Source organism: Ursus maritimus, unplaced genomic scaffold, assembly GCF_017311325.1.
Source record: "Ursus maritimus isolate PB19 unplaced genomic scaffold, ASM1731132v1 scaffold_28, whole genome shotgun sequence".
In the NCBI taxonomy this organism is placed as follows: Eukaryota; Metazoa; Chordata; class Mammalia; order Carnivora; family Ursidae; genus Ursus; species Ursus maritimus.
The window spans coordinates 28037352-28053208 of NW_024425341.1; the positions used below are offsets into that span (position 1 = coordinate 28037352).

Here is a 15857-nt window from a genome sequence, read left to right on the forward strand (position 1 = left end):
AATATAAGAGATTTGGATATAATATTTTAAGTCCATCTGAAACCTAACTTTGGGAACAGCACGGGGATAATGGCCGAACTCTCAGAATGGATGCATTGCCACAGGAGCTGGGGACATACCTCTCTGAGCTGCGTGAGTAAACCTGCACATGCAGCTTCGGGGGTACTGTGCCCCCATGCAGCAGCCTCAGTTCATGCACGGATGCTGGTAAGGCCTTTTTGTGCCCACGTTGAGGACAGACTTCACAATTAGGCTATCCTTAGTTTTTTTGTGTGTCTCTGGAAAGATAAGGCCTCGAATCTGCCACATTAAGTAAAGCAGCCATGGGAAAAACTACTAGCATTATCATATTTATTGTCAAGTCCCCTAAAATGCAAGGTTTAAGTAGGTTGAGTTTTTTTGTTTTTTGTTTTGGTAATGTATATGTTCACACATCAATTTATTTAAAATTTTGTTAAAATGTCAAAGTTCAGTAAGTTTTATTCACATGCATTGGACATGTTAAAGACGAAAGAGCTGCAGCCTCATTCTGGGGCAGAGAGCAGAACGTTCCTAGATTTAAGATGACAATGCATAATGAGTCATTTTAAACTATTCACAGGGTCAACACGTGATGCTCTATGCAGGTCCTTCTGCGTGACCAAGTGCAGCATCTGCTGCCATTTACCAGACCAAAAAACATGCTGAGAAAGGAATTTGAAGAGCAAATGTTACTTTGAATGTTAATTTGAAATAATAGTAAGAAAAAATTCTTTCAAGTAACTCAGTATTTCAGTATTCAATCCTTGCTGAAATAAAAAAATATGCATAGAGAAAAAATAATTGAGATTGAAGAAAGGCAACTGAATGTTAATAGATATAAAATAACTTTGTAAAATATTTTTTGTGTTGGACCAAAAGTCTTACCGAGGCTTAAAGGGTTTTAGCTTTAACATCATTTGTGAGTTTGCACACCTGATTTCATGGATGTTAGATCAGTTAGGCTAAATCACGGATAATATGAAGAGAGGTGGGATGTGTGTCATTCCATAGAATTACTTGTTTTATATTGTGAACTACTTCATCTATAAAAAGTGCTTCCCTGTTTCCATTTAATTTTACTTCTATGGTGCCGTATTAAATTTGTCTTCTTTTGTATTTGATACAAAGTATATCATAACAAATTTCACAAAAATTCTTTTAATAAACTGTGTTTACTTGAAAATAATTTTGTATTAGTAGAGGATGCAGAAAAAATAGATTTAATTCATACTCACTGTGGTAGTGTTGCTGGCAGGGAACGTCTAATAATGGAATGAACTTGTCTGTAAACGTCCAGTTTAGACATGCATCGGCAGGAAGTGTGATTGGCAAAACTGACTGTTACTGGTTTGGGGCCTTGAGAGAGAGGCACTGTAATTTCAAACAACTACAAAGAAGGGACAAAAAGAAGAAAAAATTATATAGCTGCTAGAAAGCATTTTTATGGTAACTGTTGGAGTCCAAAAAGAGCGAGATTAACTCTTTATAATTAGGTAGTGCTGCATAATATATGCAGGACGTAAAAGGTTTTTATGATTACGTTGTAGAAACTGTTTTGCTTCTAATCAGTATCCTTTATCAGAATAATAAATAGTCCATTTCCTTATCTCATGTCACTATTATAAAGCATATCAGAATTTTGATAACCAACTAATGATTACGGAGCAATGACCACTGTGTTCAGGGAAAAAGAATTTTTCCAGAGTCCTAGATTACTCCAGGGGTTGTTAAAAAGTGGCACAGATATAAATATCTTTGTGATATGAGAGCAAAAAGCTATTGGCCACACAACCTAGAACTGTTTGGTTAAGTCCTATTCTATGTAAACTGAATACAGAGACATAAAATACAATGATGTGAAATCGATTTTCATTCCAAATTAAATTTCCACCTCAAAGTAGTTTACATTTGTTCAAGGTATCTTATGAATTTATTATGTTCAAAAGAAAAAGAAACACATTCATCACTTAATAAAGCTCGTTTCTGCTATTTTGATAAAGGTATTATGAAAATAATAAGCTTAAAATAAGGTATACACATTTGTGGGCTAGCTCTCAAAACTTCATTCTGAATTTCTTATCTGTGGGAAACTTTAATTCTCCTCTTCCTTCTCCAAAGTTAATGTTTTAAATTGAATATACAAATAAATTAGTGATTAATTAAAACTAAGTGGATTTAAATTCCTATGTTTCTTAAAATTTGAATTATCAAAAATAATGGTAAAAGTGAAATCCTGGCCAGTACCTGCTTGATAAGATCAGTTTGCAGTCCTGTAACTATAGCTGAACCACTCTGGTGTTATTTGGTGCCTTTTCGGCAATCTGAGCAGGGCTAAAAATGATGACAAATTCCAGAGCCTTGTGATTTGGCCCATCACTATAATTTCATGCCAACTCTTAAAAGATCATGGAAAATCTTTAGGGAATTGTATCAGTTGCCAATTTAGTCCTACAGGGAGATTCACGGAAATGAATTTTGAAGAATGAAACACAGAGATATCTACATGATAAAATGCACATTTTCTTCATTTGGAATGTATTCATTATATATTCATTGAAAAATTCAGCTACTTTCTTAGCATAGGTGCCTTAGGAGGAACGGGCACAGGGACACACCCCCACTGGGCATTTTTTAATAGCAACCGTACTTGTAAGTTGTGTGAACTTGGAAAAGTCATTGAACTTATCTAAGCTGTATATTTCCTTAAAAATCAGTAAACAGAGGAAACATTTGACCCATTGTTCATGGGACTGTTATAAAAATTACATAAGCGAATATATATGAGTGCGATATGCATATCGATTGCCATATAGATGTGTTATTATTTGAATATAATCTCAAGATTCTAGATATTCTCCAGAATACTGTCCATGCTACATAGATAATCTCAATATATAATCTCAACATATCCTAGTACTATGACTTTGACCAGTTTCTTCCCTAAAAGGACATTTGTTTATGCAGTTGGGGAGAAATCTTTTATTAGATGAAATGTCACTGGCAGAAATCCTTTGCACTAGGTAAAACTATTTTAAGAGAGAGAATTCTGCAGTGTCTAAATACACTACAGTTTATCTACTCCTTAGGACATTTCTGGGCCCTATATTAAGAACCAGTGTAACAGAAGAAACTAACGTGGTTTAGAAAATAAGTAATGTTTAATAAATTGCTTACTTAATTTTTATATGTATAAAATTTATAAATTATTTAAACACTGTAATAGAAATGGTAAGAAGGTCTGCTCATAAAATCCTAAGAATTTACATCTAATAGGCAGTTAGATTTGTGTCTAGAGCTTAGGAGAGCCATTTAAAAGCCAACAATATTAAAGTCATAGTTGAAGTCTTGGATGCTGATGAGATTACTTGGTGAGATCATTCTGAATGAAAGGAGGAAATGTCTAATAACAGAAACCTGGGGATCAGATGCACTTAAGGGATGAAAAGAGGCAAATGAAGTATTAAATATGTCTGGGAAGAAGGAAGACATGAAGATGGACAGCCAGGAGGGGATTACTGTTAAACCAAGGGAAGCCAAAGGAAGAGAGGAGAGCTTCATAAAGGTGTCTGTGGTCTACAGGGTCTGATGTCTCGGAGAAATGAAGTGTAAGGATGGAGTGGAATCAAATGGGTACCAAAAGCAGCTCTAGGGGCTCTGGCGGGCTGGGCTAAGGGACAGGAGCAGCAGGGCAGGGTGGGGATGGAGAGAAGAGAGGCCTCACATGACCAGAGGGAACGTGCTCAGATGGCTCAGGCCAGAGAGGGAAGCTTTGCTTATAGGATAGGATGCATGTAAGCACTGCAGGATTTGGCACTGTCTCAAGTGACAGGAGGCAGAACAGAGCCTGAGAGTGAGAGATAAGGCTAAAACTTTTTAGAGCTCACAGCTATTGTGGAAGCATGCCTGATGTTCCCCACCCCCTATGCCTCACGGCACCTTTCCTGCACCTGTCCTCAGGGACTGCTGCATCCCGGATTCCACTCTGGCACGTTTTCCTAAGGGCAAAGAGATTGCACTGAGCATGGACAGCCTTCAGCCACTGCTTGGGGTGGGGAGGGGGTGTCATGTCCACAATCAGGACCTGCCTGTGAGGACCAAGTGTATACTTAGGGTCTGGGGCTTTGAAGCATGTTCTAGTGAGATGAGAACACTTAAATGCACATCAAGAAAGCATCTTCCTGGAAATAAGCCTGGCTCTATACTTTCAAGGGGTGGAAGAGATTTGTGTTCGTGAACACACAGACTAAAGGGATAAAGGGACAGGTAAAGAGGCACTAAAAAAAATCACTGTTTAGAGAACTATTTTTTTCCTGTAAGTTGAACACATTCATAAGCATTAAAACTACAGTACAACGGAGCCTGGATGGCTCAGTCGGTTAAGTGTCCGCCTTCGACTCAGGTCATAATCCTGGGGTCCTGGGATGGAGCCCGACATTGGGCTTCCTGTTCAGCGGGGAGTCTGCTTCTCTCTGCCCCTCCCCCTGCTCGTGCTCTTTCTCTGTCTCGAATAAATTAAATCCTTAAAAAAAACTATAGTACAATGTGAGAGAAAAATTTCCTTATAGTATAGTTAAATAAATAAAACCCCCAAATTCTAACTACTGGTGTTTCATTTCTCTTGAGTTCAGGTAAACAATTGACCAGCTGAATTCAGTTAATTTGATCAAAAGGAATAAATATTATGAAAATTTAAAGTTAAAAAAAAATCCCAAAAACCCAAAAGTTTACCTCTCTTGAAACACATCTTCCACCTCCAAATTTTTACCTGAATTTTTCACCTAGTTTCTTTAATTCTCGACTGTGTCAGTGTGGACAAAATTCAAGGGTCCAGAGAAAGGTGCCTTGACCAATATTAAAAGTAGGAAGGTTCTTGATAACTAACTCTTCTTCCTCTATCAACTTCAGAACGATAAGGAGGGCGTGCAGTATGCGTGTGCATTAAGACACACTTGTATGTATAACGGCCTTGTCATATATTGAAGGGGTGTCTTTCATCTTCCAATTTCTTTCTGCACTGGTCTTAAGTGTGAATATTGATTGACTTTCCTCATTTAAAAGGATTATAAGGTTTCTACTACCTTTTTAATAAGTATGATAAATTCCATTTTCTTCCTACAGACCAATTTGTGAATTTTGAGTAGCTATACTGAATCCCTAAATTACTAAAAATGTCCATAGGCCTTTTTTCCTAATCAGATAGTATACGCTTAGAAAATGTAATTTTTTTGAACTAAAAAATATTAATAATTTGAATCACCATATAAGCTCACAAGGTGCCCCGTGCAAGTAAATAAATATACTTTCCAAATAACCAGCAACTTCCCTCCTTTACTAGACACAGAAGAATAAGCAAGAGCAGAGTCTTAGATATTTGAGTCCTGCACCTGCAATTTACTACTTCTATGACTGGGAAAAATTCTCTAATTTCCCTTTGCCTCCGTTTCGTTATCTATAAAAGAGGGATAATAATGGTGTGATTTCATAGCGGTACTCTTTGGATGATGATTCTCCTTCAAAATTGAGTTGAATCTCTGCTTGAAAAATTACAATGTTTTTGTTTAAAATTTTACCTTCCTTAGTTTTCAGTAACTATTTGTTTTTTGAGAACCTATAAGATGCAGAGTGCCGAGCACCCTGCTTGCTTCTCAAGACAACAGTCATCAATCACTACCCTTGCCACATGCAACTCTCTCTGTCCCCCCCCTTTCTCTCTCATACATATATGCACACACGTACACACACATACACACACACACACACACACACACATGAAGTTACTAGGTTGGAATTTTGAAATATCAATAGTTTATCCCAAATGCTGTTAGCAAGAACCTGCATTTTAACTCTCATGAAATCCGTGCTTGCCATTATAGAAATAACTAAACCAACACAGTAAATAACTATAATTTTCTCTCAAAAGTATCAAAGTCTATCCATGCACATCACTGTTGAAACAATAAATAAATTCTTTAAATTTTAATAAAGCATGAATGCTTATACTAGACGGCTTTGTGCTTTAATGTGTGCACAGTAATTTTCTACTTTAGATTTAAACTCACAGAGTACAAAGTTTATGTATTATGTTCAGCATCAGCCAATTATTCCATGTATATATGTGTACTCAGTCAATATTAATTGAGGATGATGACATTTATTCTTTGGTATTTTGAACATGATGATTTTCCTAAAACAGGTTTATGCTATAAAGTGAACTGTTCTTGAACAGTACATGGTAATAGCTGGTACCTAATTTAGGATCTAAGTAGGAATAACATTCATAACGGAGACTGATGGTAATACTCTCTGCATACGCCTCTTAGAGCAGTTGCTGGTTTTGAAGATCAAAAGGTCTATATAAAGATGGCATTTAAACAAGCCTGGAAATTGGAGAAAAAAAACAAAACTGTGTATTCTGTAAAACTTCAATAAACAGGAGGAAACGCCAAACAATTCCAAATGAGAGGTTCCACTTGTTTGTTATCTACTGGAATTCCTTAATAAGAATTCTAATAGTCGATTCTCACCGACAAGAATGGACTTCAAATAAAGCTACATTTTGAAACAATAGATTGTTTACACCAGCATAGCAACAGTCACAAAGCAACAATTCTATTTCTACTTATCTTGCAGGCTAGTAAAGAAAAAGGTGTAGAACTTCCTTATGAGATCCTGGATTACAGTTTAATATTACATTTGAAAGGAATGTTTGTGTGGGAACAAATATCAAACCCCCCCCCCGACAAAATGCCTCCCTTTACGACATCTTTTCCATACCCCAAAATGTAACCAGTTTCTCTTTATAGCATATCTCATTGCTATCTTTAATTTAAATATTCCAATCTTGAGTCCATTACTTAAGTAAAGAAGCAATGTGTAGCTCCTGGAGAGTATGATGAATAATTGTAAAATGAAAGAATGAAACTACATGGAATTTAAAGAAATAATCCCTAAAAATGGGAAAAGGTGACAATTAAGGGTCCACTGCCAGCTTTGCAAGCGAGGATACCAACCACATGGCCCACTCTCAAGGACCTGCAGAACTGAAACTGGGTCTGGGAAGAACACAGGATAGCAGATGCTAATGAGTTTACTTTTGTACTGAATTAATTTTTATGTATTGTTATACATAAAATGCATACAATGCTGCAATTAAAAACCCCAATTCAGGAGTTTTAGAAATACTGAATAAAATTTGTGCACAGGATCAATACCTGGAGTTGGGAAAAAGGGGTATCTTTAACAGATGCATTATTATTTTTTTTCTTAAGGCAAATGTTACTCTTAAACTTCTGATAATGGATATTGGTATAGAGCTTTTTCCCCACATCTGGATAAAACCTGATTCCCAACAACTGTGCTTGCCAATATTAATTAGCTAAAGATTCCAAACAAATCACATTCCACTTGTTGAATACATATGAATGTAATCTTTCAGACCGCTGCAGTGCAAAACAATACCTCTTAAGTTTCATTCCATAGTTGTACATTTTACTTAGGTTTAAATACATTTTGCTAAAAAGAAAATTTTGGGAAGCACTCAGTTCAACTCAGATTTAATCTGGGATGTTTTTGCTAATATATATGCTTGTATTATTTCTTTATAAAATAATTAAAGATAGCTTGTTTTTTTAGAATGGCAACACAAAATTTTAAATACTGTTGTGCATGTCCGTCAGAACGAACTAGAGGAGACCCAGCTCCCACACTGGGCTGGCTCCTTCAATGGGCGCTCATGAACATAGCAGACAGGCTGTGGTTTCTTCAGCTCCAATCCTAAGATTTCCAAGGAAGCCCCATGGGTTTGGTAGTTTTTCTTTCTCATTCCTATCTCCAGAAAAACTATGTAAGGTAAATACTAACATTTAAATAACTTTTTAATCCAAATGTTTGGCTCAAAAGCAGATGACTTTCTTCTGCTTCTACTCGAGTCATCAAATAATTTATCTTCTGCAAAATTCACTTTCTCCTTTTTGGTTATATCTCTTAAATATACAACTTCTCGTAAGAAAATATACTAAAAGCATATGTTTATGAAAGAGGTCAAAAAGACACTCAAATCTACTTCTCAGAAGCAGATAGTTGGGAGGACTTTGAAGCAGTTGTGACCTATTAGTTCACTTTGGAATGCTTAGTGCATATGGTTTCACTTTTCAACTAATGGCTGGCTTCCTCACACATTCTGCTAACCTGCCCTTCGCTGGGCCCCATAAAAAATTCTAGGAAGCTTTTATAAAAAACTTAGGTTTTAAATTACTTAAGGTACATTGTCTTTAAAATTTATATGATTCTAGTTGGTGACTTTTGTTGCTAAAAGATGTGTCTGGAACTCCTTTAACAAGACAAAAACTCTTTTTTTTTTCCCCTTCAGAAAACACAGCAGTAAGAAATTTCCTTTTATGTTTAAAAGAGATCATCACATGCTCCCATTTATAGTACATTGAAAATATAATAAAAAATACATTTAGGAAAGGTACTACTTAGGTGGAAGCTTTTACAAGTTGCAATATTAGCAAAAATGTTAAACACACATGAAAACATTGCCTTCAGGAGTTTCACATCTCGCTGTCCTTGCCATGCATTTCTCTTTCACAACTTCGACTACTTTTATTTACTTGATAAATGTTGATCGCCTTTCCCTGCTAACCTGTGAGCTACAGGAGTGCAGCTTCCACACATCACCATATACCCATTGTATGGCAGAGTATGAAGCACCAGGTGCTTCACCCCACTTGCATAATTGAATTTAAATTAAAATAATTGCTTTTACTATTAAAAACAATCTGAGTAGATTCTTTGGGTAGGAGAAAGGCATGATATTAAGAAATCAAAAGGAGAAATGGATGGGACTATCAATGACTGAATGTTGGCTTTCCCTTGGCATTGGCTTTTGCTCTTCTCTCCTGATACATGAACTCTCTAGGTAGTAACGAGTACACCAGGGCTTCCAATGGCATTTATCAATATGATGTTTCCTCTCAAATCTACAGCTAAGGATCCAATCACTGCTATAGAATTCTAGAATCACATGCTCAATCTGCTTGGGTATCTCCACCTAAATATCACTCCGATTTTTCAAAATCAGCAAGTTCACGGCTCTACCCTTGACCCTAAATCTGTTCCCGTTTCTTTATTCATTCAATTTAGTGCCTAGTGTGCCAATAACTGTGCTATGCTCCAGGGTAATAAGCAAACACAGTCTCCGCTTTCATAGAGTTTAGAGCTTAGGGACTAAAACATTCTGACAGATAAAGTAATGATGCTAACATATGGGCAATAAAGGACCATACAGAATGCTTGAGAGGTGACATTCATATCTAGGCCTAAGATGAGCAGAAATTAGCTCGATGGTTATCAGGAGGTGTGTAAGAAGATGGTTCAAACACAGAGTATTGTTGACTCCAAGGTAAGAGATATTGACAACATTTAAGGAGTAGATGAATTTGGGTCCTTGTGGAAAGTCGTATTTGGGGGAAAGCAGTGACAACTGAGGCTGCAGATTTAGGCAGCAGCCAGATCATGGAGGGCCTAGTAAACCACGTTGAAGGATTTAACCTAAAGAAGGCACCTAAAGGAGAGTGCTGTTGCAAATATTTAACAGCTTAGAACAGCTTGCATCAACCAGTCACATGCTAGCCTGGGCAGGAAATGATTTATCATTTAGAAAACAAAAAACTCACTGCTATAATGTGGCCAGTGGATGGGAGGGAGATATGGAGATACGGAACCAGTCACTAGGCTGCCCCAGGTGATTGATGAATGTGGCCTACATCAGATGAGATCAGCAGGATGAAGACACTGGATGGATTCCAGCCATGTTTGGAAGGGAGATTTAACTGGAATTATTGATTGGGCTTTTAGTGAAAGGAAGACTAACTTGGATTAACCAACAAAGATGAGTGCTGTCACTTAGAAAGAGAATACTGGAAGAAGAAAAGGGTTATTTACTTGCTTGTCTATCTGTGTGGGTGGGGTGGGTGTGAGGGAATAGGTCCTAACTCCAGCGTGGTGCACATGAACCAGGACCCACCAGAGGGGAAGTCAAGTCACAGGAGTCTGAGCTGGAGATAAGGATCTGGGTACCCTCCATTAAAAGCAAAACAGTGTACATGAAGATGCCTAAGGACAGCATATGGGGTCAGGAAAGAAGGTGTCCTGGGGCAGCACCCCGAGGACTAAGTATCTCATTTTCAATTCACTTCAAATGTTTAATTCAAGCTCTGCAAATCTTTGGAAAACTGAAGTGCTAAATGAGACTCCTGTGCTGTTAAAAGGATACATACGTTCCAAAAAATACCACTTCACAGATCAGAATCTGTAAGAATTGTGATTATTGCACGTGTCAAGCCTATCAAAAACGATCAAAATAAAACTTGAAAACAACACAAACCAACAAGAAACCAGGCCTCAAAAATTTTATAGGTAAATTCTGATTTTTCCAGTGAGCAGATGACTGGGAGGAAGCAGGCAAAATCAATGATTTCAACATCATAAATCTGTTATAAAAGCCATCCTAAATTCTCTGGAGCCTGGAGGTGAAAGAGGATGAAATTCAGTGAGAATTGATCCCATATGAGCTAAAGTAGATTTAGTTTTCTTTTAGAAAAAATATCCTATCTGAGGATATCGGACAAAATTCTGTTACCTACACATACCTTAAACTTAGCACTAAATGCTCTTCTTAGCCTGGAAGCTTCTTCCTGAAGTGTACAACCCTCTGACACCTCCAACTTGACAGAGAAGTTTGTGTGTTGTTGTGCATACGCACTTATCCTTGAATAAATGCTTCACCCCGGCACCCATTAGGTCAACATGGAACCTCATCAGGCCACTGGTGGGAATAAATATGGAGCGGTCCCAGAGAAACCGATGGTGAGCAGAAGACTACATTCATCCATTGTGTTTACTAACAACGATTTTTCTGTTTTCCAAGTTTAGATTTTACCTAAGGCACTCCCGGTATCCATTTGGCACATGTGTAAAGTAAGTGTGTATTTAGTAAGACAATAGTAAGAAGAATACAATGGTGTCTTCTGCTCATAGCAACTATGGGAAAAAAGGGGGAGCATTTTCTCTTCCATTTGTTCAAAAACAGACATTTTTAAAGATTGATCTGAAAGTTATAGCCCATACTTTGATGAGGCAATAGGATCGGTTTATTTAAAAATTACACAGGTGAGTTAATCAAGTATTTTATTATTATTAACCTTTAAGGCAATAGTTTTAAAATCTGCTTCAATGGATAAGGACTAGGGTAAGGACACCTCCCCCCTGGAACTGTGGGGCAAGGGCTGTAGATGTGTCCATATCTTCATTTTTTCTTCTGGTGAGAGGGTCAGTTTTAACGTGCTTCCAAAAGGGGATGTGTGCTAATTCTGTGGCCAACACTCAGGGAACTGAAGAACAACACAGATCTGTTCTTGGCTTTATGGAGGAGATGGACATTAACCAAATAATAATGGCTATATTGTTATAAACTAGGATTATAAGCTGTAGTAAGTGCTATGAAAGAAAAATACGGAAAATGATAAAGCATTTAAAAGCAATACAGGATCCAATCAAGGAGGTCAGAAAAATCTCCCCCAAGGACTTCTTGAGCCACGTGATGGAGATCTAAAGAACTGATACCTCAGCAAAGAGGAGACTATCAGGTGAGGGTGACTTAAAAGTGTGAGCAAGGATGGAGGGCTAGAGGAGACGCAGTGGTTCCCAGAGACTCAAGGAAGCCTAGAGCATTTGGCAGCACAAAACGTTAAGGACAAGGGACAGTTATATCAGATGGTGCTGTGGAGGAAGACAGACATTTAAGGCTGTGATAAAGATTTCCGTCTTATTCTAACAGCACTGGGAAATCATGGAAGAGTCTTTATGCTGGAGACTGGCACCACCAGATCTGTGTTTTAAAAATATCACATTGGGGGGCCATTAAGAGAATGCATGGGGAGGAGGGGAAATGGAAGCAGGAAGCAGAGGGCATGGTTTTTCATTAGCTCAAAAGAGCATGAAAAGCATGTTGGACTACAGTGATGGTGGTCGACATGGGGAGGCAAGGTACTTCAGAGACAAAATGAACATTTGATTTGGTCACAGGCTGGACATGTGACAACAGAAGGGAGATGTCAGCGACGACCCCTGTGTTTCTGATTAGAGATAAGTCACACATCAGGACGGGAAACCACAAGGCCAGCGTGTTGTTTGGGCTGAGTGTGGTGCTGGGAACAGAAAGCTCGTCTAAGGAACTATTGCACAAAACATTTGAGCATCCGTATCTAAAAAAGATAGATATTTTGAAGTATGTAATTTGAATATTAAAACAGTAAATGGTACACCTGAAACCATGAAACACTTTTTAAAGAAAATTCATTTTAAAACATTTTTTTCTATCAACTTAACGAGGCATAATAGAAGGATCTGTGGAAGAAATGAGTAATGAAAAATAGCTTTACATATTGTCCGATGGCAACTGATGTTCACCAAGACAATAAATTAACTCTAAAAAGACAGGAATTTCAAGAACTGAACCAACAAAGCAAAATCTCAATGCTGGAACAGTTATTATTCAACTTGATACTTTCACAATATGAGCACTTTGAAAGTAAAGTTTCATCTAACGACCGAATCCAATAAGGCATTTTTGAAATAATAAATAATGAGCTTTCAGTAGATACATTTTATTTGGTGAAATAATTCTTCACGATCTTTCTTTTGAGGCTATTTCATGTCATCCCATTTTTAAAACAGATACAGCCTTTTGGTCTTTGGAAAACACAACTGGTATATCTAGACCTTTTGAAGATCAACCAAATTGATACTGATTTAAGTCAAACCCCATAATAATAATATAACCTAGGATACATATCATATTGCTTAATCGAAATATTTAAAAACATATGCTATTAAAGGCATTCCAAAAATGTAATTTCCTCCATCACTCACACTTATTTTCTCTAACTTAAAAAAAAAAATGGCATTTCAAGAAATTCAGAAGGCCAAAAATCCTTTTATGGAATTTGGCTTAAATAAAAAGGCAGCAACATTTTTAATATTAACATCTTTTTAAAAATAAATGTTAGTTTTTTGGAGGCTATCCTACTGGAGCTAAGTATTCATTCTGATGAAAAAAAGTATTAAGTTCCAACACTTTAATTAAAGGATTTTTAAAATTCTGTTTTACTTCAGGATTAAGATAAACACATATTACCAAGTAAAACCTGTTAAATTAGTAGTATTTTATTCAGAATAGTGTACACTAAATCTAGTTTCTTAGCTAACAAATTCCTAATTACTGTTTGATAAAGATAGAGGGGTAAGGGAGGGAGCCCACAAAGGAGGAGTTGTGCTGTGATCAATGACTAAATTATATGTTACTCTTTTAAAATATTAGAATTTTATCAAGCGCAGAAATGTTATCCCATGACCCACAAACATATATTCTACTGATTACATTTCTAAATGCATGAATATATTTAGAATTATGCTGCATCTCTTGCTAATAATGCCTGCTAGAAGGAATACTGTGTCATTGCGCTGGATTCTGGAAAGTAATCAAGAATCAATGAACTCCTTCTGGCTGTGCGTAACTATGATGATAACAGAAATGATGTCAGGCCCCAAAGCATCACCTTTTAATTTTTTTTTTTTAATCTTTAGAATTTAGGTATAGGTAAGTTGAATGGAAAATTTAGTTTTATAATTTATTTTTTTTATTTCCTCTTGCAAGTCTTAGTATCTGAAATGGCTTATTCCTTCATCAGGCATATGAGCAATACAAAGAAACACATTTTTCCCCAAAAAAAGCAGTTTGGATTGTATAATAGGACAGTGTCTCCAAATCCAGAGCCCCCATGATCATTACAGTAAAAATTTTAGAAATTTCCAACCAGATGGGAAAGCGCAGTTGAAGAAACTCAGGTAACCTTAATTTTCATTTCTACTTAGTTAAAATAGGAGTAGATTTTATCAATGGGATCCAAGGTTTTGGTCAGCTCAAGTTTGTGTGAGAAGCTTTCATTATAGGTATTCCAAGTATAGACATTATTTGACTAAAAATGTCAATTTGTTGTCATTTTACATTGTATCAATCAAACCTCTCATCACGTTTTTGAAATTATTTTTCATATTGAAGGTCACAGTGCAGTTCTGAATGCAGCCAGATTACCTGTGTTATTTCAACTCTCAAAACTGATTGGAAAAGCTTTTCAAGCAAACATAGGTTTGTCTTTCCCGAAGTTTGCACCAGCCCAGCCCACGGCCTGGGCTTCTCCAGACATTTCTGCTCAGGGGCCAGCGGCACACAGCACTCTGAACACCACTCAGTGATTATCACCAGCTCATAAACACGGCCTCTGATAGCCAGCCGCCTCTCCCACAGAAGACCAAGGTGCAGGGTAGCGCACCTGCGCTGAAAATCCTGGATCCAGACCGAAGCTTAAGGTAAGTTTCTTGGTTGTTATACTAAAAGCTTCACATCTAATGTGATGGGACTTTACAGGTAACTCAAACTACTTGAGATTTAGTGTCAGAATATCTGCTTTGCTTTCTAAGTGGACACAATGACTACACTCAGAGCGCTGGCTTATTTCAATACAACACCTGGGCTGTGGCACAGAACAGAAACGTTTTGTTACACGTTTTGAATTGTGATTTGTGCCGTAGCTGTACAATCAGAAGACTTAACCACTTAAATGTAACTGATGGCCAAATGAAAATATTTAGAACACACACACACACACACACACACACACACACACACACTCATACGTGTATTTCTTATTTGCTTCCCTTGGCTTTGACACCACTACTAGGAACAGAGTTCATAAAGCATCAGTTACTTTCTTGGTGAGATGATAGCCTCAACACCACAGAATGCTGAGAAATTCACTTCGTTCCCCACAGACAATCTAAGCAGCTCGGAAGGGCACGGCGTTACCGCCCCTGGACCAGAGCCGCGCCAGGGACTGAGGTCAGGGGCTGGGTGGCTCCCCGCGCAGCCAGCGCACCTACCGTCTTGCTGAGGTGGCTTGTGCTGGTGTTCATGCACTGTAGGCCCTCGCTGTTGCAGCAGCCTCCACATCTGTAGACGGACACACATGGAGGTTTAAAGAAGGTGTTTGTTGCTGCTCCAAACTCCTTCCCCACATCTATACACACCTCACGTGGTGTGCACTGAGTTTTTCTCCACTCATTATCAATACCTGTCGAGTCATAGGGAAGGCCGTAAGTTACACAGAAGCAGCGAGGCGGAAAAGCCCACAGCAGTTGGAAGTCACATTTGATTTCAAATTTTCAGACTGAAGTATAATACATAATGTTAAAAAAGAAAGAGTTGACAGGATCCTAAATTGCCCTGTGAATTAGAATGCAGTATAATATTTATTCAATATTTAACAGATCAGCGAAGGATATTCTCTTAAAAAACGAATTTCTGTAGCCATGTAACAAGCTAAATTAGGATTATGCTTTCTTAAAACAACACCAGTTTTTCTGCAGCACTTCTGTTTGGTTTTCTTTGCTTAAGAAAATGAAAATTTAATATATAGAAGTTTGCAGGACCTGCAGAGAGAGAGAGTCCACTCATTTGCTATAGTATGTACTATTTTGCGGTCTCAGAGCAAAGATAAACAACATGATTTAATTTTTCTTTCTAAACTGAGATGCAAATGAGGAAATGGCTGTGGGTCTGGACTGAATTCAACGATCATTTTCAGGCAGGCTATCTGGCAGCTTTGGGTAATGTCACTTGAAATGCAAGTGTATCTTCCATCAACTGGGACATGTATCCTGAACTAAGTATCGTCAGGAAAGTCAAATTTTCCTGTTCCTTTTATGCTCTCTCGGCA

At 37.5% G+C, this 15857-nt stretch overlaps 1 protein-coding gene across 1 annotated transcript in view; it reads right to left on the minus strand.

The window, feature by feature from the left end:
* The window catches only part of VEGFC (vascular endothelial growth factor C), a 95978-nt gene that overhangs the window by 17835 nt on the left and 62286 nt on the right, over positions 1-15857 (minus strand). Inside the window, exons 3-4 of the mRNA XM_008708895.2 lie at positions 15022-15212; positions 1257-1408 (exon numbers count right to left, since the gene is read on the minus strand). Of these exons, the coding sequence (XP_008707117.2) occupies positions 1257-1408; positions 15022-15212 (343 nt within the window). The remainder of the gene's footprint in view (positions 1-1256; positions 1409-15021; positions 15213-15857) is intronic.